The sequence below is a fragment of the Prosopis cineraria genome, unplaced genomic scaffold (genome assembly GCF_029017545.1).
Source record: "Prosopis cineraria cultivar Desert tree isolate PC_DT_omini unplaced genomic scaffold, ASM2901754v1 PC6, whole genome shotgun sequence".
Classification (NCBI taxonomy): domain Eukaryota; kingdom Viridiplantae; phylum Streptophyta; class Magnoliopsida; order Fabales; family Fabaceae; genus Prosopis; species Prosopis cineraria.
In genome coordinates, this window is record NW_026555337.1 from 1,325,824 (window position 1) to 1,353,812 (window position 27,989).

The following is a 27,989-nucleotide window of genomic DNA, read 5'->3' on the forward strand; positions in this document are numbered from 1 at the left end:
TTTGCTTGCACCTTATCCCCAAACCCTCCGTCATTTTTTAAAAAATAAAATAAAATAGAACACTGCCCTTGAGCGCTTTTCTTTCTCTTCCGTCCCTCTTGCTTTGAATTTGAATCTTTCTGCTACTTCATATCATCACGGCTAATGTTAAGACTAATACATCAGAATTTGAGAAGGTTGATGAATATAACTCTTTAGGATACATGACAGTTTGCAGTTATCGGTAGGGGGATCATCTCTCTTGTTTTGACCTAAAATAAAATATCAATTGTTTAAAGCCCAAAATAATAAAATAAGTATAAATAAGAAATGTTTAAGACTCAAAGTGATTGAGCATTAAAGGCAGTTAAGATAATAATTTATCAATTAAGATAATGCCCGGTCTACTTTTAAATGAGGTTCCATGTTGAGCACTTGCTTTAGCAAGTGGCGTGACCTTTAAAACTCAGAGTGAGTGATTGAGCATTAAAGGCAATTAAGAAAATATGAGACCACTATTTGATATGCCCAAATCTTGTAAGACCGTGCCTCATAATAGCAGATATTTCACACGTGACCTCTTGATTTATTGGGCACAATGGTCTCAAATGCACAAGTATAAAAAAGGGTCTAGCTGACAAAAATCAAGGAAGAAAAGCAATCCACACACACACAACAAACTCATTGGCCAATTTTCAATTTAAATTCACTCTACAGTCTGCACTTAGTTATTTCAATTTTGTAGTTGTAATCATTGAAACTTTAATTTAATTATCACGTTTGCATCATTGTTTACATCATTATCTTTGCATCTTCATATTCAAGTGAATTAAAATAAGAGAACTCGAGTGAGACTTCACGTTTCTAACACACTTGGTATTTGTTCAAATCCACGAACACATCTCATATACAAACCCACAGACAACAAAGTGCACTGCGAACATAAGATTTAATGATATCACCGGACTGAATTATCCCAACAGCAAATGGAACACATATTTCGAATGGAATAATAACGAGAAGCTACAAGTTAAGGTTGCTAACTTTTGCTCAGTCCCTCTCTTATTCAATTTTGCATTGGTGCTGTAAAAGAGAGTTAACAAAATCAGGAAACACAAAATATAGTAGCGCAAATGAATCGGAGAACCAGTTAAGATTTAAGAATGTACTCCCGAAGCTGCAATAATTTAGGCAGACCAGAAGCACCATGCCAGATATCTCCTCCTACAATTATGTGATAAGTTTGTCAAGAAAAGTTTCGTGAATTTGCCGAAACAGTACATAATAACCCAGACTCCATTTGGCTCAAGAGCCTGCAATTACTTCTTTAATAGTGCATGTAAATGAAATCCAGGGCCACCAATAGAGTTGCATCCCATGCTTCCAAGTGATGACCATTGGTTAAACTCTTGAATCTACAAAATAGTAAGAAGCAGAAGATGCATCATTTTTTCTGTGGACATAAAATCCGGAACTCTGACTGCTTAATCAATTTATTCACTGGAAACACAGATAACATGCAAAATCAGGGAAGTGTTGGCGTAAATTCAGATGAAGATATCCATACCCTTATCCGTAACAAAAAATAAATAAATGTGGCACATGGATGGAGCTCCATAGAGCCATATGTTCTATACATCGGACAGCAAATGATCCCATCGTTCATCATAAGAATAGTCAATCACAGAAAGGAAGTCATGGAACTGATATCATCTAATTAGTTCATCATTCATCATTTCAGAGAGGTCAATTAATTGATTTAAGTAGGAAAAAAATCGGTGAAAAAAGACACGAGGTCGCTAATAATTTCCTTTGAGTTTGTCACTTAATCGTGCACTCCCTCACCAGATTGTAATCAACAATAAATACCTGCTCATTGCACATCCTAATCCTACTCTATAATTATAAGCTGGCTATGTCGATGTACAAATGAGAAACAGGGTATATTTATTACACGCCCTGCTTCCATATATACAGAGTCTCGCATAGTCATCAGTTCAGTTTAAGATGAGACTTGAGTTGTTGTAACCGTAGTGCACCTGAAAGGAGCATCACTTTAGGCCATATGACCAATGATGACCTTTATCTCTACGTCATTCACTGTTCTCAATATTTGTTGTGGAAGCCATATTTCTTACAAGCCACCTCAATTAATCACATGTAAATTCTGTTAAACTAATATGCCACTTGAGGAGAGATAAGCTGAACATATGATCAGATTTAGATTGAATGTTACCAACTCCATTATTATTCCAAGTCAGACAGTAGTTATGAAATTCCTGATCAGTTCCATTTATACCGTATCATACCACAAGGACACAAGGTCGGATAGATGGACAAGATTAATGAGAAATGATGAAGACAATTCAACACTGCTCACCGTTTCCCAGTTGTTGACAAATTTCTGAATGAAAGCTCATTTATCATTAGTAGTAACGTGAGGATTCGATACAACCGAAGCAAATTTATTGCCAGACCAATCCCTTCGCTGCAACATATTATACGGATGTGATTCGAACCCATGATTGGCCACTGGCATTCCCATGTGAGCATGCGGATGACCCTGACCATGGGGCATTCCAAGAACCGGCATGGGCATCATTGGCGGTGGATATAGCATCGGAATGGGGACCGGAAGATGCCCGTTTCCATGAGAGTGCCCACTCCCACCAGAATCGTGTAAGCTTTGCGGCACCGGAGTGGAAGCGAAGAGCTGGTCTGACGATGAAGGGCCCTCGTTGGATAAACCCTGCATTCTCTTCAAGTAAAGCCGATATTTCTGAAGATGGCTGGCGACGTTTTCTCGGGTCAATCCTTCGACGTTCATCAATTGCATAATCGTCTTTGGCACCGCGTTCTTGATTCCCAGGTGAGCCACCACATCCACGAACCGCTTGTGTAACTGAGGAGTCCATACGAGCCGAGGCCGCTTTAAGGTCCGAGCAGACGGATCGTCCGTCGAATTCTCAGTCCGCAGAGCCGAATCAGCCTCTTCAGTGCAGTCGATCTTCCTGAGTTTCCGAGAATCGGACCCAGACCCATCTCGATCGGCCTCTTCATCGGCCTCCACGACGATGGGGTCCCGACACCCGTCATCATTGAGCGGCTTGAAATTATTGGAGGAAAAGGCCTGAGAGCCGCCGCCGCGAAGATTCGACAGAGTATTCTGCGAGGCACGATTAACGTCGAGGAGAGTCCGGCTGGGCTCCGGCGAGATGCTGAAGGCGGAGGCGAGCTCCGGCGGGATCAGGGGCTGAGAGAGAGGAGTGAGATCGTCGGCAGCAGGGAGGCCCAGCTCCCATTCGAGGACCCTCTCATCATCATCGGCGGCAGCGCAGTCGTAATCGGTCATCTTGACCTCCTCCCCCATTTATGGAAAGAGAAGTCGGGGGGGGGGGGAATCAAGAGAGGGTGTACGGAATACGGATTGGTGAGGACGAAATCATATCATACGGAGAAGAGGGAAATATTTGGGATATGGGATCGAGAGCGGCGGTAGGAGGGAGCAGAAGGGAGAGAAATGGAGCGGAGCGGAGATATTTGTGAAACGGGAAAGGAAGGGGAGGGGCGGCGAGGAGACTGTAATACAAGGTTGGCACTTTTACACTTTTTTGATCAGAAAGGGAGAAGCCGAGAAAAGGTGAAATATCCTAATGTTAATGGTTGCCGAGGTGGAGGGCCTGGCCAGATATTTTAGATCCTCTAAATATCTATTTCAGTCCTCTTCATTTGTTTATTTGTTCCTGGGTCTCTCCACATGTCTGATTCGCGTCCGTGCCAACTGAACCCTCCAATCAACTCGTCCCGTGTCGCCCCACATCAAATGAGCCAGCCCGCATTCGGCTCCATCGGCTGCCTTCTCTTTCTTTTGGTTTCGAGTCCTTTGATTTTCTCTTCAATGGTTTATTCTTTATCCTGATTTCGTTTCAATTTTCCTAATATATATATATATATATAGAATAAAAATATATTAATATCATATTATATTCCTTTTAAAATATAGGCATACAGGGGAAACACAGTTTAAGCATCAAAGGCGTGTGAATTGTGTGATCACGCCGACTTTGAGGCTCGAAACGAAGGAGCCCCCCGCTCACCGAACCCCAGATGCAGGGGCCGGGCAAGCGACATAAGGGAATGGCTTCCATTATTTTTATATATATATATATATATATATGTATGTATATATGTATGTATGTATGTATAATGGTTTTCTCTAGAATTGGTAAATGAGCAGGCCTAACTCATATGGGCTCAGCCCTTATGAGCCTGGCCTTTAGCCTGGGTCTTAAAATTCGGTTATTCCAATTTTATTTTAAAATTGAAGCCCGGCTCTCATTCAAAGGGCTCAGAGTTGGGCCTGTAAGCCCAAATAAGAATAAAATAAAATAAAATTTAACATTAAAATTTATTTAAAATATTTTAAAATTTAACATATATCAAACCAAAGTCTCACATGATTTAAAAAATGAATAAAAAAATTTAAAAATTTAAATAAGATGAAGGCAAACATTATCATCAATCCTAATCAAGATCTCCCTCATTATCATCCATAAATAAAATATTAAAACCCTCAAATGTAGGTCCACTTGTGAAAGATGGAGGCGAAGGCTTAATATAAATTATTTTTGCAGCTTCTTCATCATCACCTACAATAATTATTAATTAAATTATTTTATTATCAAATATATATTTATACATATATCACAAGATAAAATATAATAATTACCATGAATTGGCACAAAACAATGCAACCAATTGCGGGTACAAATCAATGTTTACACATTATCTGAAAAGAGACGAAAATAATAATTTGTAAATAGTAAAACGGGTTTCACGGGCCACCCAGGCTCGAGCTTATTTTTTGAGGGCTTAAAAGGGTCGGGCTTCGAAGCCCGGTTACCTTCAAAAAATACTAAATTTTTAAACTCGAACCCTTATTAAAACAGGCTTAAATGGGCGGCCCGTCAAGTCTGACCCTTATTCTCGACTCTAATTTTCTCCTAGGTAACATTCAGTTTATGATGTCACTTCAATATGTTGTCATACTCAATAATATTATATTTTTTCTTAAAAAAAAAACTGTGCGTAATTTTATCATGCCTTCTCAATCATAATATGCTAGCAAGTATTGCATTTTCAATAATACATGATAAAATATAGTTTTTGAGCATTTTTTAAACATTTATCATATTATTGATTATTGATTCTGTGCAGGGCGCAAGAATTAAAGAATAAGCCATATTATATATAGTGTTTATTGATTTTATAACAATTCTCGTAATAAAATTTATTAGTAAAAAATAGCATTCTTTAGAATTTACAATCAATACATATAATTTTTAAATGTCATAAAATATGCAAGAAAATGCGTCTATTCTTGCAGTGATACTAAATTAATAGCTAAGATTGTTTATAAAATGTGAAAAAGAGAAGCAAGTAGAGGGAATAGAGCGAGTTTTTTTTTTTTTTTGGATAAAGTATAGAGCGAGTTTTGTATGAGAAGGGACGGACTGGGGAGGTTGTGGGTTTCGAGAATGGAGCATAGAAGGCCCAATCCATAATGGAAGAGAAAGCCCACAGAAGGTGTCCCATAGGGAAAGGGTTGCCACTTGGGAGGAGCAGATGCTGATGAGAGCCATGGTTCCCACATTCGCATCCTTCTCTCCCCCAATTCCCACCTCTCTCCCTTCCTTCCCTCTCTCTGCAACTCTCCCCGCTCTCCCCTCCTGCGCTCCCATCTTTCTCAACCACCCTTTTCATCTTCCCGTTTGTCATCCCAACTCCAAACTCCGCCGAATTCGTGCCGCTCCTTACGAATCTACCGTCGTTCAAGCTGCTCAGGAAATTGTCTCCGCCTCTGACTCTGACGATGGCGTCTCCTACGTCATCTCCGCTCTTCTCTTCGTCGCCTTCTTCGGCCTCTCCATTCTCACTCTCGGGGTACTGACTTCATTCTCGTCTTTCCTTTCCATCGCCTCCTTCTGATTCTGGATGGCCTTTTTTGTGCAGGTGATCTATTTAGGAGTCACGGATTTCCTGCAGAAGAGGGAGAAGGACAAGTTTGAGAAGCAAGAGGCGGCTAATAGTGGCAAGCAGAAGAAGAAGAAGAAGATCAGAGCCAGGGCTGGCCCTAAAGGATTTGGCCAAAAGATCATCGACGACAACGATGAGTAACTCGTGTCATCGCCTCTCAAAATCTTCCGATGAATTATAACTCTATTTTCCTTAGCATTCCGTTTTACCTTCATTGCCCGATTGCTTGTCTTAACGTTACATCGCAAGGAGATTCGTTCGCGATGATTGTGAGTGATGAAAGTCCTTTATTGAGGTCGGGGCACAAATTGTATTCCAGCCAAATTCCCATGGTAAATTCATTTTTAACTTCTACTGTTCGGTTGAAGTAAATTTTATAATTCTTTTCTCGATAAAGCGGGATATAAATTTTATTATAAAGAATATGAAAAAAGAAACGAATTGTGCGCTTACAGTCGCATCTCAGATTTGTCCAAAATAAATAAAATACTTGGCATATAAAAAAGCACTGCATCTTTGGTAGGTCGCCTTATATTTGATTTTCAGTAAAATGCCCAACAATGCACCGAATTACCTGCGCAGTTTTCCACAATCACTCCTCTTAACTCTTATCATCGCTTTCTTGTTTATAATGAGAAGTAACTATGACATAATGCAGTTAAAGAAACTCAGCAGAGTAACGGTTTCATGGGATAAAGTAAAACATAAACTTTGAACAATAAGAGAAGGTACTTCTCTGTTATAAAAAAGAGAAATGGTACTTCCCAAAGGATTTAAAAAGAAAAAAGAAAAGGAAAGAAAAGGAAAATAAAAAAAAATCATTAAACAGATGATAAAGAAAATCGCTGTCCTGGTCTAAACAAGAACGGCTCTCCCCAGCCACATGGCAGCATTTTGTATGACTCAGCATTTTATGATCTTTACAAAATTAAAGTTGGCACGGTCATTTAATTTTTCCTGCTGAAGGCATCAGATGCATTCAATTTCTAAATGAGCAGCGGGATCACGCCACAAAATCCATTAAAAGACCATTCGAGAAAAAGAAAACAGATTTATGTATTCATCGATTCAACAATTAAATGTAGCTCTGCAGAGCAATTTCTGATACCAGATACACCTGTTTCTATCGCTTTTAATGAATTGTTGTAACAGAGAAGAAGGAAAGCTTGGTGACGGAGGAGCCAAAGTCTTTAATAATCTTGTGGAACGGCAAACAATAATGGGCCCTGATTTCTAATGCAAGAAATTTGGAGATTGCGATGATGAGGAGGGAAGTCAACAATCTCAAATCTGATTTCAGAAGCTCAACTGTCCGAATTCTTACTCAGCATCTCAAGAGACAATGCACAAATCTCAGAGATAATAGAGGACCATATTTTCCTCTCTGCTGGTTTTTGTCTTTGCATGTCAAGCATAGAAAGGACGTGTTTTAATTTTGGATTTCAGGCTGTATTTTTGTTTGAGGTGCAAAGACTGTATTTGTGTTTTGACATGAACAAATAGTGTGAACGCATGATACCAAACTTTTTTTGTTAAGAAGAAAAAAGTAATTTTTATTGACTTTTGGCAGCCGCTGGTTTGACAATAATGCAGGCGCATAAATACGTTTATTTAGTATTTTGCAAGTGCACACACGTATCGCCGTAACTCACTTGAACAGAAAGTCAGGCGAGGGAAGGAAGAGTTTGTTCTGTGGACGCCTAAACTATGGCTTCAGTAGATTGGGCATCATAGTCATGCTACATTCTTTGTTACGTTTGTTTGTTTGTTATTTATTCAGCAATATTTTAATTTAAATTTGACGCCAAATTGCATTATTCTAATGGCAGAGGATGATGATCTCGAACAACACTGGTTTGAAATCATCAAAACGTGTACATTCTCCTATTAAGTTCCAATTGTCCTGCTCCTTGCCAAAAAATTGTGATTTTGTAGAAATCAAGCGTCTCTGTTTCCCCTCCCCATGCTCTCTAATTGTGTTTCTGCCTTTAATTTTTCTCACGGATACTTTTATACTTACGGGGGGGGGGGGGGGGGGAGAGAGAGGGAGGGAGGGAGCAGGATGGTCGTAAATGGAATCAGCGGGGATAGAATATTACCCCGATGTCCGAGTTAAAATGAAAAAAAGCAGCGAGATAAAGAAAAGTTATTGGGTGCTGGGACCTAGAAGGAATTTTAGAAGAATAATGTACAAGAATTATAAAAATTTCCATTTTTATTTAAATACAAAAAAAAAATTGTCGCCAAAGCATTTCATTTTCAAACATAAAGCATAGAAATATACTCATTCAATCTTATTTATAAAACACATTTTAAAAAATTTATTCAGTCTCATTTATAAATTATAGTATGACTTTTTAAGTAATATTTAAAAAAATATTTTTAAAATCATTCTTCATATAAAGAAATAATATAATATTATTTTTTAAATTTATTATATATTTATAATTTCACACACTTTTATTTTTTATATTTTTTATTAATATTGACGAAGTTAATAGAAATAATTTATAAAAAAATAAAGAAGTAATTGTTAAAGAATAGTTTAATTTTAAAATATTTCAAAAAAAATTAAAATTGTAAACAAGGCTACGTCGATTTAAATAATTAATAAAGGGCAAGGTGATGAGGGTGGCGCCCACGCACAGCACAAGCACAAGGGAACAACTGGCTGCGTGGAGAAAATCATCCCTCCCGCATCTGTGTGCACGTCCTGTCACCAAAAATTCATTAATTACTACTCGTATTATTTTGTTAATTTGTTGACTAGACTTTTATTTTATCTTTGCTAATTTTAAGTTTTGAATCATATTAATTGCGGAACTAAATTAATTAAATGCCAATCTTTTCATAAAGCATTGATATATTTCTTACTTTTAAGCTGCGGACTAAAACACAAGAATGGATTGAATTAGATGAGTTAGTTTATTTAAATTACAGCACTAAAAGGAAAAATTCCCAATTTACTTGATTCTTAATTTCAACCTTTCATATTATCATCAACCACGAGCCATTTAATTAATTTAACTTGTTTTTGACAGCTATAACATTAGCATGATTTGTATGCTGTCATCAGGGAAAAAATGAAAAGGAAGATATTTTGGCGGGCGATGGCCTGATGCCTCGTTTAAGGAATCTTCTCTCTCGGGGGACTATTTGAATTTCAAACTCGGCGTCTCTCCATTGAATCCACGCGGACGCGGTCAATATCCTCTTTCCTATTCTTCTTCTCTCCGCTTCTTCTTGTCCCTTTTAATTTCACTAATAACTTTTCAGTCATGGTCTCCCTGAATTAAGAATTACGCCTAGAACTGTGAATTAGTGTTAGCCTGATTTTAAAAGACTGGCTAGAGTTTAAAGGAGCTGGTCATGTTAAACATCAATGTATTCCAGGGATTTATTTTAAAAGGCTCAATTCTTAACTTTTAAGGTTGAAGAGTCAACCTTTTAAGTTTCAGACATATTTTTTTCAATTTAAAATTTTAAAAATATATTTATAATTTTAAAAAAAGTTATTACATATAAAATTAAATTTAAGAAAGTAAATTCAAGTCAATTTACACCACAATAAATATATAAAATTTAAATATTTAAATCAAATATCAAGTAATGACATTAAAATTAACATCAATAAAAAATAAATGATGGTAGTATAGTTAGCTAAATATTTTCAATTACGAGGTTTAAGTGTTGGTTCATCAAGATAACTCTCTAATTCAAACTTGTCTTAGAAAAAACATCCATACTCATAAAGGTAAAGGAGAGGGTAAGGGCAAGGCAAAGAAGGAAGCGACTGTGGCCAACTCTCAACTTTGCTTGAGGAGTTGAAGTTGATGGATGAGGGAGGGAGGTTTAGATTTTTCATTTCTTTCAATTAATGTTTTATTTTTTTATATACAAAAATAATAAATAATTTAAAAAGGTCAGCTTTTTTATTTAAGTCTAAATTATCATTCATTATCATAAAATAACCCATACGGAATGAAGGAGAAGAACAGGTTCTTAAGTCTTAATCTGATCTTTTAATTGTGCAATTAATTATCTAATCACTTAATCCGAGGAGCCAAACTCACCAATGCCGTCACCCCCAGCCCATTACACTAATCTAATTTCCGATGGCCAGGAATTTCCAGGCACTTTCCATTATAAACGCGTGGGCCATACGCAAACGTTCCTTTCTTCTATAGTTCAATTCGCCTTTCACGTTCCTCTGTCCCTTAAAGCCACGCTCTCCCCAGCGGCTGCTCTTAGCAGATTCATCATTCTCTCTCTTCGTCTACCCCCCAACCTCCCCAGTCAGCTCTGGATCTTTACCATCATCATCGATGATGAACTCCGATGCAGCTTCCCCTCCGACCTCCTACTGGTGCTACAGCTGCACCCGCTTTGTTCGCCTCTTGGATCGGGACGATGTCGCTTGCCCTCACTGCCAAAGCGGCTTCGTTGAAGAGATCCACAACCACCCTTCCTCCGATCATCATCACCTCAGCCCCTTTCCTCCTTCTACCTTCCCCGATTCAGCTCCTACTTCCTACGATTTCAGCAGACAAGGGTTCCGTCGAAGGCGACGCAACGCCGGCAACAGATCTCCCTTTAACCCTGTAATTGTCCTCCGTGGACCCGTCGACGGAACCGCTGGCCACAACGGTGTCGGTAGTGACCAGGAAGAGAGCAGCTTCGAGTTGTACTACGATGACGGAGATGGCTCCGGCCTCCGACCGTTGCCGCCGGCCATGTCTGAGTTCCTGTTAGGGTCAGGGTTTGAACGGCTTCTGGAGCAGTTTTCCCAGATCGAACTGAATGGGTTCGGGCGTCCAGAGAACCCGCCCGCTTCCAAAGCAGCCATAGAGTCGATGCCTGCGATTGTTATTGAGGAGACCCATGTGGGTTCCGATGCGCACTGTGCCGTGTGCAAGGAAGCGTTCGAACTCGGTACGGAGGCGCGTGAAATGCCCTGCAAGCATATATACCATTCAGATTGCATCCTTCCGTGGCTTTCAATGCGCAATTCATGCCCTGTGTGCCGCCACGAGCTGCCGTCGGATCGAAACACGTTAGACAGTAGAGTGTCGGGTCAAATCGATGACGAAACAGTAGGATTGACGATTTGGCGGCTGCCTGGTGGGGGCTTCGCGGTTGGAAGGTTTTCCGGCAGTCGGAGAGCCGGCGAGAGTCATTTCCCTGTCGTGTACACGGAAATGGACGGTGCACTGAATACAAATGGAGCCCCGAGAACAGTTTCCCGAACAGCGAGAAGCACCAGAGTCAGAGAAAGTCGCGGCTTTGGAAGAATTGTTCGCAATTTCTTGTCAATCTTCGGGGGGCGTCGGTCAAGGTCAAGTCCATCTTCATCTCCTGGTTCCGAGCGCGAGCCTCCGAGCATGAGTCGGAGCCATTCGATCTCATTATTCGGGAGAAACTCGAGGAGGCGCAGTAGAACTTGGGTTTTGGAAGATTGAATTCGGAAATAGCAATTTTGGGAAGAAAATCATTAATTTGGGCCTGCATTTTGAGGGGAAAAGAGATTCATTCTGTATATAGCATAGAACTATCAAGCATAAAATTTTAATTTTATGAAGTCAGTCCGGCGAGTTGATTCGATTTTGCATATCTGGGGTCAAGAGGCGCGCTACTTTACATTGCTTGCTGGCAGTGATGGTAGACGAGTGAAGCGACCGAGCATAGATTTATAGATTCAAAGGGAAGGGAAATCTAAATTATGGAGTCAACCATGCCGAGTTTTTGTTGTTGCATAGTCATTGTAATCATTCTTGGAAAATAATGTTGAAGATCTTGTTAATTAGAGCCCGTGCCAGTTTGCGAAGAATGAAACGAGTGGGAATGTTGAATTGTATGGTGTGGGATTGGGTTGGGGCCTCGGGCCAGCAACTTGCAGAGCTCCAACCCTCGGCATGGGCGAGAGGAAGTAGATGAAGCGTATATTTCAGGACGGGTGTAGTTTCGTTTCAGGGTTGGGTTGACCGGATGGATGGATTAATGGTTAAATGAGTGTGCTTTTGGAATATGGCATTGGCGGACAGAAACGCTCAACGCGGCAGCTGCTGCGCCCTCCACTTCACGCTTCACAGTTTACGCCGTCCTTCCTTTTTGCTGTTTCTGGTACATTACCGACGTTGCTGCTGCCGCCTTCTTCACCACTTCCATTCCTTCTATTCTTTTTCTTTTTAACATTATTCCTTTCCATTCATTTCACATGGACGTCCACTTTCTTCCCCACCTTTCTTTTATCTCTCGCACGCTCTTTCCCATCGTTCATTCTGATTTCCAGCCTCTTTACCCGATCGTTTTGAAAAAAATAATGTATATTTTCCCGAATTTATGCCACACATTGAAAAATGTCTTCAATTTTTTTTTTTTCCAAAGACAAAACAATTTGTCTAATTTCACTCGAGTTCCAGTTTGATCAATCCTGCTTGTTTTATGAGTGATACAAAAAATTCAACTTTTTTTTTTTTTTGTATCTTATAGATATAGATATTAAAATTTCTATAGATCGCATGCATATTACACTGTCTGTCCTCAATTATAAGACCCAACTTTAAGGATTGTGGCGGCCCTAATCATTAATTGAAGTAGTGTAATTGAAATATTTTTCTTAAAATCCCCCTTATAGTAAATGATTAATATACATGTCACTCTCGTTTAAAAAAGGTGCATTTAATTGAAGATGAAAAAAATGATGGCACTTAATTGGGGACAATACTAAAAAGAATAAATGCTCCAATCACCACAATATAAATTATTTTTTAAAAATTTTGTTTGGTCAAAAATACAAGACGTTAAGTAGATGATATATATATATATATATATATATATGTATTATACTTTTATTTTATTGAGCAATTAATGTAAATGTTTTAAATAAATTAAATATTATATTTATTATATTTAAGAGCATGATTGAAAATATAAAATTTTTTTAAAAAAATTAAAATTCTAACTAATAATTTTTTTAGAAACATAAATTAATTATAATGATTTATATTGTGATAGAGAGGGAATGAATTTTAAATATTAATTAAATTTAATTTTGTTTGGTATTTATGTTTAGATAAATTAGGCAGGGAGCATTGGACATTTCAAGAAAATATTGTTTGCTTCTCCTTTTTTAATACTAAACCAAACTTAGTTTCAAAAACTAAATAAAAACTTGTAAAGTCAATAATTCAGACAAATCAAGTATATTAGGATCAGTTTTATTTATTAAATTTGGCCCAAACATCTTCTGATTTATTCATGCTAGTTCAAATTATCAATTTTATCATTTGTTAATTTTAATTTATTTTTTAGTTTTTACATTAAAATTAATTATTTTTAGTCTATAAAAAATATAAAATATTTTTTTTGGAATACTTAAAACATGTAAGAGACTCAACTTTTTTTTTAAAAAAATGTGGCTCTTAAAATTTTAAAATCAATATCAAAATGCATTTCAAGTATTATTTTGGGATATTTAAAGATTGAAAATAATAAGAAAATGACAATATAAATATTTTTTATTTTTTAACAAAATATCTATAATAATATATTCAAATTTATAGTATTTTAGTATAGAATAACCTAAAAATTTAGAAATTAATTAAGATTTATAATATTTTATATTTTTTTAAAAATGTACCTTTTTATTTGGGTATTCAAGCAAGCCTGAACATGGTTAGACTTGGCTTGAATTTTTTCAATATGTTGGAACCAGCCTAAATGGGTTCGAACATACAAAAATACATAATTTTTCTAAACATAGCCCCAATTTTTTGGGAGAATTATATATTCCTTCCGTTTAAAAATATAAAGTATTTTTGATTAAATCTCTTTTTCTAATAAAGTAGTTACCTACTTTTAAACTAATCTTATCTTTTTATCTTTTCATATTTACCTTAAATACTCTACGATAAATATAAAGTCATTTATTAAGAGCGGCACTTTTGAAAAAAAGCAATAATTACATCTCAAAAAATTAAAAATGCCTTATATTTTTAAACATCTAACTCCTTAGAAAATACTTTATACTTTTTAAACGAGGGAGTAAGTAATTAATTAGTAAACTAAGGCCATTGACGAAATGGTCTTAGTTTAGTTATTAATAGATTTTATAATAATTAATTTTTTTGTATAAGATTTTAAAGTAATTCTTCCTAAATTTTACAAGTTTATTTGAATTAGCCCAAATTATTAACTCTAAAAACTTGAGAAAATTTTCAGCAATCAAACGTATAATTATATAGTGCATTTTAATTGAGAAAAATGTAAATTTTAATTGAATGATGTATTATATGGGCATTAAAAAAATTAAAAAGATGCACCATGAAAAAAATAGTCAAGCAAAACTAAAGTGATTAAAGACCTACTTGACAACATGTTTTAAAAATATTTTTTTATTTTTCACAATAGAAAAATAAAAAAATTTGTTTAAGGACATGTTTTCAAAAAATGTTTCAAAGAATAAAAAATAAAATATTATTTAAAGAATATAAAAATAGAAACAATTTTTAGGGGTTTTAGAATTGTTGTTTTGAAAAATAAAGAAAAAAATACCTATTTTTATTATTTTTTTTCAAAATATATTTTATAAAATATTAACTTTTAGGATAATAAAATAAAAATAATTTCAAGCAAGGTTAATGCTTTCCTGATGATATTATATTAAAAAAATATATTCTTTGAATTGAAAAACGGTTACCGATAGCCTGTGAAATACCAAACTCGAGTATTGGCATTGGTAGCACCATGTCATGGCCTTGGAACTTTTCCTTTCCTTAAACTGTGCCGGCCTTAGCTTTGATCAACCTCTTGATCATGACTAAGTTAGCCAAACCCTCAAAGTAGGCAAAGAGACTTAAGAGGACTAGCACAAGTAGAGAGTAGATAGCTTGAATGAATGAACTTGAGAGCTTTATTACTTTGCTTGAGTGGTTACAAATGAGGGGTGAGGGGGTATTTATAGGCTTCTCTCTTTCTCTAGAAAATTCCCACCTCCTCAATGGATGGTTGGGATTTATTTAATCCAATAGTGTACATTCTATCTTTAAAAACATCTACAAGAAATATCTTGATATTTACAAGGAGAATTATAGAATGTACAAGAGAAGGATATCTCTAAAATAATCTATATACCTCAGGTGCTCTCTACACTATTCTAAAAATATTTAAGTCTTTTGAGGCTATACCAACATATTTCAGAAGACTCTAGTATCTTCTTGATTGTCCTAAATCATTTTAAAAATTTTTAAAATATTTTAATCTCATAAAGATTTTGACTTCATCACAACCAGCAGTGTGGGGACTAGCAAGTAGCAACTCATGTAAAAGCCAACGTGCAATCCAATCCATAAAGTTACTGTGAAAACACGGGCGCTGTGCTTAATGTTACGAAATGAAGTGATTTGACCCGACTAATAGCAAAACATAGATTTCAAAACCGTCATTTAGTATTATAATTTAGTTCAATTTTTTACCCTTCCAATCCGAGCTTGTGACGGTATACAACAGACACTGGATTTATATTATTTCCTAGATGGGGTATTATAACAAAATTGTTAATGTTAGATACGGATTTACAGATGATGCAAGACTTCAATATAGAAGCGCACACTAGCCCCAAGCGACTTCGTCGCTCTAATTTTGGATTTTGATGGATGTTGCCTTAAAAAGGGGATTGAGAGCCATTGAGGATACTAAAACTGGAAAACGACGTCACCCGCCGCGGAACAACAGGCATCAGGCGGGGCGGGGAGCTTCACCACGTTATTGCATGCCAAGAGGGCGTGGCAGCGGTTCCATGGAGAACCCATCTCAATGTGTCAGCTCCTCGAGTCTAGAGATTTCTCCTGTATTTATTATCGCCGCAAGCTATATCCAAAATCAATTCTCCCCAATATTTCTTCTTTTTAAATAAATAATAAATAGGACAATAGGTGAACAAGTAATTGCATCTATAGAGTAAGCAATAGTTGGCAAGAGAAGTAGCACATCACCGCCAGCAACACTGAAAGGAACGGAACAGCCTTCCGGTTGAAGATCTACTCACTTCTCCCTGCACCACGCTCCTCCTGACCACCATCGCCATTTAATTTGTAAGCTTTGTTTGTTTGTTTAAATATCTTTTCTTTCCAAAATTATTTTCTGCAGTGAAATCTCGTTGGTTCCCGATAATGAATCACCAGAAAAGCAATCCCATGCTTTTCACATTAAACGGAATCTCACAGAGCATTCTGGATAATCCTGTAATCATCCATATCATTTAATTCTCTCTCCTTCACAATTATAAACCGGGGTCTTTTTCCTATTGATCGTTCGTGATTAATCCTACGCTTGCTTAAATTCCGCCAGTCCTCTTAGTTTTCTCGGAAAAGAGAGAATAGGTATTGTTGATTTTCAGGTGATCGCATTTCTAGCCTGTCATCCCTCAGAATGTGACGGTATTGTTTCACTTGGTTTCAGTGAATGCGCTGTCATGTCAGTTTTATATATCACTGTTTGCGCTATATTCACCTGGTTTTCCCCGATGTTGCATTAGTTTCTGGACATCAAGGGGAGATTGTCATGATTCTAGCCTTAAACTCTATTTTTATTTGTAGTTAAATTGGTGATCCTCATAAGCAATTTATGAGTGTGATTGTTAATTATGTCTCTCGCTTTGATCTCTGTCTATGTGCTCTTGCTGATGCTTGATTGCAGAATTACTTATAACGTAGCCATTCTTCACAGTCAGTTCAAAGACACGGGATTGGCATTATATATTTGGCTTGTCAATTACTGAAAGCAGGTGCATTCAGATATTTAACTTTCTCTTGTGATGTGTGCTGGCAGACATATTGTCTTTGAGACCTGTTGGTTGAAAGAGAAGCAATCATGAGTTTCGTCTTCCGAGGGAGTAGAGGAGACATGGAAAGTGGATTTTCAGAATATGTTCCCGAAAGAACCACGATGGTATATATTGTTCCCTTGAACATCATTCAGTCTTCGTGACAATTTTCTTCCAACAAGCTCAGATTTTATTAATAGATTATTTGACCATAGCTCTTCTCCTTCTTCCCGTCAGCGTGTTCACCCGGCCCGGCCAGTAAATAGCAATACTCTAGCTTTTCTTATAACAGGTAATATAGTAACTTCTATGTATGATGCTTTCCCACTCCTTGAGAACGTTTCGTTAGTTCATAGCTGACGTGATTATTCTGCAGTTATCTTGCTATTTATGATATTGAACTCTCCCCAAATGTCACATTTTTTGGTAAGAAATCGCGAAGCATTTTATGCGACAATTTTAACTTTTGAGAAGCTTATATCATTTACAATTCGATAACCATGGATGCAATTGATCGTAGATGTGGCTCATGCTGGTTGTGTTTGTGATGGCCACAAGCCTGAGGATGTATGCAACTTGGCAACAACTTCAAGCTCAAGCAAGGGCTCATGCTGCAGCAGCTGAATTACAACTTCATGTGCCACAATCAATAGCAATTGCAACTAGAGGACGCTTGCAAGGACTGAGACTTCAGCTTGCACTTCTTGACCGTGAATTTGATGAGCTTGGTATCCTGCTTCAGATTTTTACTTTAACTTTTATGTGATTTAGTGTTCTTTTTAAGATCAAGGTGCCTCCAAAGTTCACGTGCTAGCAGATGAAGGTTCATGTAATTCTTTTTGTTCTTCCTTCATACTAAAGCAGACTATGAAACATTGAGGGCTCTGGACTCTGACACCGGTTCTAGTGCTACTTCAATGACTGATGAAGAGATAAATGCCTTACCTGTTCACAAATATAAAGTTCCTGTCCCAACAAAGTAAGTTTGTGGTAGTCTTTTCAAGAAAAATAATTGAATTAGGCAGAGGAAGGCCTCCCTTCTTGCTTGTGTTTGTGTAGTCTTCTGGGTTCTGTATAGGTTGGCGACTATCAACCTATCCTAATACATTGCTCTTTTAGGGTATGTTTGTATTCAGAAAACTGGACGGGTAGGGCAGGTTTTATTTAGATTTAAATCAATGGGAAGGTCTAAATAAAAGCCTTAATTTCCCTTTTACTGGAGAAGTTTGTTGGTTCAAGGAAGCGATGGACAGGTATTTATTCTTCTGGCAAAGACAGACATGCCTCAGTGAAGCTATAAAATTTGGCTTTGCCTGCGATTTTGAACTGATGCCCCCAATTGCCAATGTTGTTGAGAGAAAAGTGAGATCTGGTGTTAATCCTTGGTTAATTATTGTTTTAAATTAAATAATATGCAAAAGCAACATAATTGGTAGGTGTTAAGTTGCTCTTGAAGGACTGGCTGATCGGCTTACTTGAGGACGGTCAGAAAAGAAGTAGCAATTAGAAGGTTCTGAAAATAATACGTTCATAAGCATTAAGAAATCAGGATAATACGTTCGGATTCTCATTGTAAGTTGCTATAATAATTTTCGTTCATCGCCTGCCATGTTCCTATATGAAATACTAACTCATGAAAATGATGTGACCCAAAATTTGTGTCTGTGAACACTCAACAGGGATGGCTCAGCTGGGTTGGCATCCTCTTCATGTTCAACTGAGGTAAACAACTCTATCACCTCTGTATTTTGTTTAGCTTCGTGATTCTTTCCATTTTATGGTGCTACGAAGGCGATTGCTAGCAATGATGATGCAAATGCTCACTTCTACTCCTGTTTGGAAGCTTTATTCTCTCCGTGGTGATGCTATTGCTTTAATAGAATTTTGAGTAAAACCGGAAAAACACTTAACCATTCTATGCAAGTCTCAAAACCGGACCTGTGACATTTTTCAATTACAATTTCATATGTGTAACTGCAATACTAGCTAGTCTTGATATAATTTTTTTGTTGTTCTATTCTGTTTTAGATATTTACAGATTATGCTTGTGGGTATTGTAGAGTAGAACCTTGGCCGAGATCTGTTAGGAAAAATTGTAGCCTCAAACATCTATTTGATAAGGAAAATGGTAGAAATATGTGTGTGTTGCTTATGTTTAGTTGTTAGGCCTATTATAAGATAAGATCGAACCAAACGTGATGAAATAAAAGGATAATACTGAAACAGGACGGGTTCTCGCTTAATATTGACATATGCTCTTTAATATCTAATTCTAATGATGTTAAAGCAAGCAGGATAATGGAGGAACAGAGGGAAATGTGAATGGCTCAGAAGATGAACTAACATGTACTATATGTTTGGAACAAGTTAAGGGAGGGGAACTAGTTCGTAGCTTGCCATGCTTGCATCAGGTTCGGCCCCTGGCTACTGTATCTGAAGTTTTCATGCTTGATCAAATTGACATGCTCTTTTTTCCCCCCTTAATTCTGAATTTGTTTTGCTTCTCTTCTTGCTGCATGACTCGTTTGATTTGAAAGAGGATCTCAGAGCCCTTTCAAATGGTGATTATAAATATGTGTGTGACTTGCGTTTAAGTTATTTATTATTCACATTGCTCTGTATGTTTGCGTTGACTCAGTTTCATATGAACTGCATCGATCCGTGGCTGCGACATCAAGCAAAATGCCCTGTGTGTAAATTTAGGATGGGGTCGGGATCTCAGGGAAACAGGGGGCAGAGTGGGTCTGAAGGCTTAGATATTGTGTAGCATTCTTCAAATGCGTGGTATAAACTTGTGGATGTGTACGTACCATTGTATTTCGTGTTTAGATGAAGAATGAAATGTGTGTATCCCTTCGTAATTCGCATGATAAGAAGGTATTTGATTGATGTTTCTCTCTCCCTTGTAGTTTTGCGCGTTACATTGCAATAGCACGAGTATTGCTGTTTCAAAATTCCACGGACAACAGACAAAAGTTGTATGTTTTTCAGAAATACATGAGAAAGGCCAAAGCAAAGCAAACCTAAAACTAAAATGATATTGAGAGTGACTAAATCTATTTGTCGATGTAAGTAATTTGTTAATAGATTTTTATAAACATTTTTTGACTTAAAGACAAGTTCAAGCCGTGAGCTTTGAGACTTAATTTGTCTAAATTTTTTCAAATAAAAAACAATATTCAGGGCATGATCTTCACGTAAATCTTGACGTAAAAGCGCCTTCCAATGGGTAAAGGACTTGGTGAAAAGCTTATACTCACTTTTTTTTTTTTTAAAGATAATCAACGGGGCAAAAAGACCAAATTGTTGTTTCTATCATGTCTCCGTCAATGCTCCTTTAACAATTTCTATTCTTGTTTTACTTTTTTTTAACGAAGAAAAATAAATAAATCTTGATGAAAAATGACAAAAGAGATTTATAAAATAAAATAACTATTTTAAAGTCTCTATGAATTTATTTGATATTAATTTTTTTGACAAACTGATAATAATAATTCAAAAGTAAATTGTAATTTCAAAATAATAAATAGCTACACTAAAATAGTATAGAAAATGACTATTATTTTTAAATTTTATTTAACAAGTTGATCTTTTTTATGATTTTTCATTTCATATGTAAAATAGTTTAAATATATGATAGTTGCCTTTTTTATTATTTTTATCATGTTAAATAGAATATTAGATGTCTTTCCTAATTACAATTTCTAGGAAATTTAACCGACCAAAATAATACTATTCTAATTCCGTAACAAAATATTTTTAACTCTTTAATCATTGTTTTTAACATTTTATTAGCTATATGTCAATATTTATCTAATAATACCGTTCAAATTAAGCTTGGAAATAATTATTGATTGAATATTAAGAATAAAAAAAATGGTAAAAGTTAAAGGTCAAAATCCCTAAGAAAAAAGTTGTAATATAAATCCTGAACTACTAATATTTTACTCTTATCAATCCTTATCATCAGTTAGTGTTGTCTATTTAGTAAACTGAGCGAACAGTCTTGCCATATTATTATCATCATTAAATTTCGGTTATAACATTGTTATAAGAAAAAAAAAATCGGTTAAACAGGCCCACGTGGTGTAGTACAAGCGATCCAATGCTTAACCCAGAAAAGTCAAATTGCAGTACAATCTAAATAGCACCAAAACGAAACCAAAAATGTGATATTATACAAAGCACGTTAGCCACTCAGGTGTACGACATTCGTAGGCTCCCATGGCTGCCCAAAGGTCAACGCTTCTGTTCCTTTACCTCATTGGCTGGCACTTAAATCCGATCAAAGCTCACGGAGGCGATGACCATGGCATCGACGGAGAGACGGCAAACTTGCGTTCAAGGGGTCTGGTCTTAGTGAAAGTATGGTGTTTGATCATTTTACTATCGAGCACCTTCGCCAGTGGCATGTCGCCGTACTTTTTCCGGTGGAACGAGACATTTCTTCTTCTGGGAACTCAATTCGCTGGTGGGGTTTTCTTGGGAACCTCTATGATACATTTCTTGAGCGATGCCAATGAGACCTTTGGCGATCTCACCACCAAAACATACCCTTTCGCTTTCATGCTGGCTTGTGCGGGCTATCTCCTGACCATGCTTGGCGATTGTGTAGTGATTTATGTGACTGGTAATCAGGATAGGGAAGCCAAAGTGTTGGAACTGGAAGGGGGAAGTACCCCACAAGAACAAGCCCAAGAAGTTGCATTGGCGGATAACCCCATTTTTTTCAAGACTTCTAATGTGGGAGACACCATTCTTCTCATCCTTGCCTTGTGTTTTCATTCGGTTTTTGAGGGTATTGCAGTCGGAGTTTCAGGTATTTCGACACACACACACACACACACTTGTCTTTTAATTTATGGAAATTTCTTGTTGATTTCCTCCAGGGAACTTGTCATACCAATGCTCTCCCTTCCCTATCTCAGCAAAGTATCAATTACATGGGGGTGTGCAAGATGAGTGATTTAAAAAAAAAAAAAAATGAAAACCTAACACACGCATCATACTACTTTTACTACAACATCACTCATATCTTTGACAATTTTCAATTTCCTGAATATGAGCATCTTGGGTAATTAAGTTTGCTGCCTTCGACAGCATTTGGTCTTTCACTAGCGGCGAACGGACAAGTACTCTAGCAATATAGAGGAGGGAGCAATCAATGTTGTGAGGGAGCCATGGAGGACACCGATTTGAGCTTCAAAGAGATGAAAACAGTGTAGAAAAGAGAAGAATATCCTTAAAATATGTAACACATGAATCATCATCAGTTAGTGGTTTTTAAGGAGACTCCCTCGACAGCGTACGTAGTTCACTAGTTTGATAAGTTCAGTCATTTGATTCGACTAGGCCCAGTATAGCAGGAGCACGACGTAGTAGCCTAGGACATAATTAAACCTGAATGCATGTCTTGTATATAGATCTAACAAGGTAATAAATGAAATCTATACGAGATAAAGGTGCACCAAAAACACGGTAAGGTTAGTTAATGAGAACTCATAGCCCTTAGCTTTATGTACTTGGAATATAGATGGTTAACTAATTTCTAAACAAAAATAATAAAATAGGGAGCAAGGGGGAAGCATGGAGGAACTTATGGACCATATCGTTGCACAAGATATTTGCAGCGATAGGGATGGGAATCGCTCTGCTGAGGATGCTGCCAAAGAGACCGCTTCTGACAACTGTGGCGTATTCCTTTGCATTCGCAGTCTCAAGCCCTATTGGTGTGGGAATAGGAATCGCCATCGAGGCCACGGCAGAGGGACGCACCGCAGATTGGGTGTACGCAATCTCGATGGGCCTTGCTTGTGGGGTTTTCATATATGTCGCTATCAATCACTTGATATCCAAAGGCTTCAAACCCAGCAAAAAGAGCAGTTTCGGCACTCCTTGGTTCAAGTTTCTTGCTGTGCTTTCTGGGGTCGCTGTTATAGCCATTGTCATGATATGGGACTGATAAATGAATATATGTTATTGGGATGATCTGTGGGTCCATGTTCTGTATATGTGATGCTTCTTTGTTCATCAGATGTGTTTAAGCTCATTTCTTGGGGATTCTAAATCGTAATGTTATGTATAAAGATCATGTACGTTAACTTATCTACGTTTGGAAGGAAAATCGTAACGATCTCCTCATTTTTATTGTCGTTGCGCTCGTGATTGTGCATATATTCTGCATCACTTTGCTTCAATCATTCCACAGGTTAGACAGTATGGGATGTGCTGATCATGTGGAGAGGGATGAATATATATATATATATATAACGTGGGAATAAACTTCTGTAGTTCGATCGCCAGAATATTTCCAAAACTTTAGCTCATACAGTTTGCCGTTACGGTCTTAATTACAAGGGGTTTGAGAAACATCTCTCTCTCTCTCTCTCTCTCTAAGATTCTCATATCGACAATAGAATTTGATCTCAAATTTACAAACATTTCTTTGCTTGTGTGATCTAATATAATCAAGGACACCCAGTTTATACATTATATTCAGGTATTATACATGCATTATTCGTTTTCAATAAAAAATTTGTTAGTTTGTTCAAGCCATCAAAAAACCAAAAAGGTCAAGATAAATCAATAAAAACTTTTATTATGGGTCTATTTTTTACTTATATAATTATATAAATTCAAGTCTAATATAATCAAGGACACCTATGGCTTATATACATTATATTAATATTCGTTTTATCAAAAAATTTGTTAGTTTGTTCAAGCCACCAAAAAACCAAAAAGTTCAAGATAAATTAATGTAAACTTTTATTGTGGGTCTATTTTTTTTACTTATATAATTATATACTCCCTGAAATGTTTCTTTTGACATTATCAGGATAATATTCACACAATGTTGTGATAATTAGAATTAAATAAAATCTTTTAAAAAAGTTACCACAACTCAAGGGTTTGATGATAATTAATTTAAAACATTGAAATTTAAAAAAAACCTTTTTTAAAATATAATTTGAGCTCAAACCATGGTAAAAAATTAATCAATAGTAAACACAGAAATATGAAAAACAAACCATGTCAAAATTAGGCTGAAACGCTAATCTTCTACAATTCTGGTCCGTCCACCACGGCATAAGGCATGCTCACCGTGGCGGATGGCACAAAAGGACAAGTCCCTTGAAGGCCTCTTGCTATCTAAAATATAATTTGAGCTCAAACCATGGTCAACAACCACGTGCTGTAGCGCTCACCCACTGTCATAACGATAAATTGCTATCATGACAGCCCTCCGAACTTCTGAAGGGCACCATTTCGCCATTTGATGTCTGATTTGAACAGTTCAAGCGTCCACACGAAGCTCTTTGAACTCTCTATTTAATGGCACTAGTTTCACACTCAAATAATCATCCATTTAAAAGATAGATAACTGACTCCAAAATGATTCGTTTTCATCTTAAAACATACATCAAGGGTGTCCAACTCACAATACCAAATGCCATTAGCCCTCGAGGCACTTTGACCACCTCAAATAGATCACACATAACATGACAATTCAATCGTAACAAACAATTAAGTATTCATATTCAAAATGACCATTAAAACTCCAATTCACAACAATATAAAGGCGTGGATAAATTCTAACACACATGTCACTTGATCATTTTGGTACATAAATCTCTTCAAATTCTTCACTTGTAATGGTAACTTGGCCAAGCACACAAATTTAATCCACAACATCAATTTTGAACTAAGATATGCACACTTATCATAAATTCATACAAGTGATATCCAAAATAATATTATGTTCCTAAGTTGGCAATATATAATGGCAATATTCATTACAAACCCAAAAGAGAAAGGGGAAGAGCTATATTACAACACTCTTCACTCTTCAATTGCCCCTTCCTTCCCTTTGTCCTTACCGAAATCATCACTTATAAAAATATAACCACAGGGTGAGATAAACATTTCAGTAACAGAATAATTCACTATTATTAATTAACATATACAACCATAAGGGAGTAAAACTATGGAACTTCAAAATATACATTTAGCATATCACCACATACTCTTTTCATCAATATAAATCTTTTACCTCTAGCATGATCATTCTACTATCCGAGCCTTTATATCATCCCTACTATAACCATAGGCTTTTGGACCAAGTGCACATTTATAATAATCTGAGCTCACCTTCAGTGGTAGGATTACTCGGCCAAAGGTGTCCTATCTCACTTTTAGACTATAATTTCTCCTTATTGCACATGAATCGAGGTGTTGTTACTCCAACACCGCATTATTGATGCTAAGGAGTGTTACTCTCTAACACCGTATCTCATATGGATACTAAAGAGAAAATATCCAATATCGTGTCTCACTAGATATTAAGGAAATACATGTTATATGGACTTTCACTACTCCTTCCTACGAGTGAACTCCTACCCCCTAATATGATTATGCCCACACTCAACATATATATCACATTTCAAATTTCTCAACTCATTCATATATAACTTTCATCATACCTATCATTTGCAAATAGATTTTCATGCGCAAAATTACATTTCACAATATGCAAGGTTATCAAATCTCAAGTTCAAATCCACATATATACTCATAAATAGTTAAGTAATATAATCAATTAGTGTAAATTATTCCATTACCTTAATCTTTTGTCACATACAAAAGGATTGTTGTGGTTCAATATTAGCTCCACACATTCTATAAATACGATATAGCTCAAGTAATGCTCAATCTACACAATCAAGTGACAATCATCAATTATCACTCTGGATAATTTCAAATTCTCTAGGTTATTAGTGTCTAAAATATTCAAATTTCTTTTCTGACAACACCAATCATTCCCAAACACTCTAGCCATCTTATTAAACATCTTAACACACCAAATTCACTGATCAATATCCCACATTATCTTCAAATCCTTAAATTATATTCAAGGTTCGTCCAAACCCTTACAAAAAATTCCTAATCACCACAAAACTCATAAAATTAAGATTGGAGGCTTGATTTAAATCTCCAAGACATTAAATAAATCAATGTGTTTGATCTAAAAAATTAAAATCAAAGCTCCCATTGCCCCACTAAATCCAGATTTTTGCATAAAAAAGGAAGAGAGAGAAGAAAGGAAGGCTTACCCAATATATATGAAGCTTGAACGATTTCCAAAATCATGTTGGAAGCAAGCCCTAATAAGCATAAGTCTCTCTTCATCGCTGCTCTTGAATTCCTATTTTCTCTCTTTTGTTTTTCAAGTCTAATTCACGATTTGATAAGTGCAGATTTTGCATGTGTATCGCAGCGCATGGCACAGAAAATTTCATAAAATTTTAAACTCCCTTCCGTGTCATGGCCTGCTTGAACATCAACCTAGTTTTTTTTCTAAGGTTGTCCAAGAATTTAAAAACCATATTAGTCTCCCATAGACCTCGCTAAATCAAAAATTTATTTAAATTGATCAAATTACCCTTGAAAATATTGATAATTTCTAATGGAAAACTTAGGATATTACACTCTCTCCTTTCAAAAATATAAGGCATTTTAAGGAGTTGGATATTAAAAAATATAAGGCATTTTTAATCTGTTGAGGTGTAATTATTGCCTTTTTCCTAAAAGTACCCTTAATAATGATGACTTTATATTTATTATAAGATATTTAATAAGAATAAATATGAAAAGATAGGATTAGTTGAAAAGTAGCTAATTCTTTATGGGGGATGAGATTTGATTAAAAATGTTTTATATTTTTAAACTAAAGGAGTAGTTTGGAAGTCTAATGTAATCAATGACATCTGGCTTATACATCTTACTATTCATTTTCAATAAAAAATATTTGTTAATTTGTTCAAGCTATCAAAAAACCAAAAGGCTCAATATAAATTAATATAAACTTACTTTTTACTTATATAATTATTGATAGCTTGAACAAACTAACAAATATTTTTTATTGAAAATGAATAGTAATATGTATAAGCTAGATGTCCTTGATTATATTAGACTTCCAAACTACTCCTTCCGTTTAAAAATATAAAGCATTTTTAATTGAATTTCATCCCCAATAAAGTAATTACTTATTTTCACACTAACCTTATCTTTTCATATTGACCCCTATTAAATACTCTATAATACATATAAAGTCATTGTTAGTAAGTATACTTTTAGAAAAAAGACAATGATTACACCTTGAAAGATTAAAAATGTCTTACATTTTTTAACATTCAATTCCTTAAAAAATGTCTTACATTTTTAAATGGATGGAGTATTATTTTTTCAATTGTGAATTGAAATTAAAACTTATGTATATGTAATTTAATTTATTCTTATCCATATATGAAAAGTAAAATACAATGTAATTTTTTAAAAATTGTATTACATAATTTCAGATATCTATTTTTTTCATAAATTAATTTTTTATGTAATTTTTAATATATAATAATTAATAAGATAAAAAACGTAAACATTTTATGGAAAAAGAAAAGATAACATGTATAAAAACTTCAAGACTCCTGACACAATATTTTAGTTACTTCCATCTAATATTATTTTTTTTTTCAGCTGAGACGTGAAATTTATGTGCAATCTCAGGGGTTGATTCAAAATTCAAATTGTTTGTCACTTTTGGAGTATTTATAATTTTTCAAAATATTTCTGTTTTTAGGATTTCAATAAATCATTAATTTTTTATTTTATCTTTTTAGGATATATATTCTTGGAAAGATACTATTACATTAATTTTACTATAATGTAGGTTATCTAATCATTTTTTTTGCGCGTTCGAAAGAGGATGAAGTGACAAATATTTTATTATGGAAGAGTACTATTTTGCTGTAACACCATGGCACATTGGTACGTACTGTTATGATATTTAAATTAGATTTAAGGTTATTTATAAGTTTCATGTCAACTTACTATTACATTTCTTAAGGATGCTGTTTCTGCCAATTTCACGTTACTTGTGTTTGCAAAAAAAAAAAAAAAAGGAGAATGATATTAAGCATCTCATGAAAGAATTGATGTCAAATGAGAATTTAATCAAATTTTAGATTTTCATATTCAGTACTCATCCTCCTATACAGTGGCAGAGCCACGTTGGGGTAAGTGAGTGCAAATGTATCCTCTCACTCTGAAAAAAATTATAAATGAAACATGTAAAATTTATAACTTTATACCTCTTATTTTA

The 27,989-nt window shown here is 35.6% G+C and overlaps 5 protein-coding genes across 7 annotated transcripts; 4 read left to right on the forward strand and 1 right to left on the reverse strand.

The window, feature by feature from the left end:
* Positions 1-819: 819 nt before the first annotated feature.
* On the reverse strand, positions 820-3,692 carry LOC129314552 (transcription factor PCL1). Of its 3 annotated transcripts, XR_008594162.1 has the most exons (4): positions 2,360-3,692; positions 1,303-1,394; positions 1,149-1,203; positions 820-1,062 (listed from the first exon to the last, which is right to left on the reverse strand). XR_008594162.1 is itself a non-coding variant. In XM_054958030.1 (2 exons), the coding sequence occupies exon 1, from the start codon at positions 3,347-3,349 to the stop codon at positions 2,396-2,398; it is 954 nt and encodes a 317-aa protein (XP_054814005.1). In that variant the 5' UTR covers positions 3,350-3,692; the 3' UTR covers positions 820-1,394; positions 2,360-2,395. The 3 variants fall into 3 exon arrangements, 1 of the variants encoding a protein (XP_054814005.1); XR_008594161.1 differs by having other exon boundaries at positions 1,149-1,394; XM_054958030.1 differs by having other exon boundaries at positions 820-1,394.
* Positions 3,693-5,521: 1,829 nt separating this feature from the next.
* On the forward strand, positions 5,522-6,371 carry LOC129314321 (uncharacterized). The gene is made up of 2 exons (XM_054957725.1): positions 5,522-5,922; positions 5,992-6,371. The coding sequence occupies exons 1-2, from the start codon at positions 5,605-5,607 to the stop codon at positions 6,154-6,156; spliced, it is 483 nt and encodes a 160-aa protein (XP_054813700.1). The 5' UTR covers positions 5,522-5,604; the 3' UTR covers positions 6,157-6,371.
* Positions 6,372-10,226: 3,855 nt separating this feature from the next.
* On the forward strand, positions 10,227-11,818 carry LOC129312498 (E3 ubiquitin-protein ligase RDUF1-like). Its single transcript, XM_054955144.1, has one exon. It carries the CDS (start codon positions 10,341-10,343, stop codon positions 11,472-11,474), a length of 1,134 nt encoding a protein of 377 aa, XP_054811119.1. The 5' UTR covers positions 10,227-10,340; the 3' UTR covers positions 11,475-11,818.
* A 3,783-nt stretch (positions 11,819-15,601) lies between these two features.
* LOC129312711 (E3 ubiquitin-protein ligase SDIR1-like) lies at positions 15,602-19,726 on the forward strand. The gene is made up of 9 exons (XM_054955389.1): positions 15,602-16,106; positions 16,843-16,962; positions 17,075-17,129; positions 17,214-17,263; positions 17,358-17,565; positions 17,702-17,816; positions 18,517-18,559; positions 19,132-19,248; positions 19,476-19,726. Exons 2-9 carry the CDS (start codon positions 16,885-16,887, stop codon positions 19,602-19,604), a joined length of 795 nt encoding a protein of 264 aa, XP_054811364.1. The 5' UTR covers positions 15,602-16,106; positions 16,843-16,884; the 3' UTR covers positions 19,605-19,726.
* Positions 19,727-21,012: 1,286 nt separating this feature from the next.
* On the forward strand, positions 21,013-22,988 carry LOC129313606 (zinc transporter 1). The gene is made up of 2 exons (XM_054956863.1): positions 21,013-21,656; positions 22,408-22,988. Exons 1-2 carry the CDS (start codon positions 21,062-21,064, stop codon positions 22,797-22,799), a joined length of 987 nt encoding a protein of 328 aa, XP_054812838.1. The 5' UTR covers positions 21,013-21,061; the 3' UTR covers positions 22,800-22,988.
* Positions 22,989-27,989: the final 5,001 nt, after the last annotated feature.

What these genes read in the sequence shown, in the direction of transcription:
- LOC129314552 (XM_054958030.1), bottom strand. Translation starts at nt 3,349, where the DNA reads ATGGGGGAGGAGGTCAAGATGACCGATTACGACTGCGCTGCCGCCGAT.
- LOC129312498 (XM_054955144.1), top strand. Translation starts at nt 10,341, where the DNA reads ATGATGAACTCCGATGCAGCTTCCCCTCCGACCTCCTACTGGTGCTAC.
- LOC129314321 (XM_054957725.1), top strand. Translation starts at nt 5,605, where the DNA reads ATGCTGATGAGAGCCATGGTTCCCACATTCGCATCCTTCTCTCCCCCA. An exon ending in TCTCCATTCTCACTCTCGGG is followed by an intron (nt 5,923 to 5,991) that starts GTACTGACTTCA and finishes TTTTTTGTGCAG; the next exon opens with GTGATCTATTTAGGAGTCAC.
- LOC129312711 (XM_054955389.1), top strand. Translation starts at nt 16,885, where the DNA reads ATGAGTTTCGTCTTCCGAGGGAGTAGAGGAGACATGGAAAGTGGATTT. An exon ending in TTCCCGAAAGAACCACGATG is followed by an intron (nt 16,963 to 17,074) that starts GTATATATTGTT and finishes TCTTCCCGTCAG; the next exon opens with CGTGTTCACCCGGCCCGGCC. An exon ending in CCTCTTCATGTTCAACTGAG is followed by an intron (nt 18,560 to 19,131) that starts GTAAACAACTCT and finishes TAAAGCAAGCAG; the next exon opens with GATAATGGAGGAACAGAGGG.
- LOC129313606 (XM_054956863.1), top strand. Translation starts at nt 21,062, where the DNA reads ATGGCTGCCCAAAGGTCAACGCTTCTGTTCCTTTACCTCATTGGCTGG. An exon ending in TATTGCAGTCGGAGTTTCAG is followed by an intron (nt 21,657 to 22,407) that starts GTATTTCGACAC and finishes ATAATAAAATAG; the next exon opens with GGAGCAAGGGGGAAGCATGG.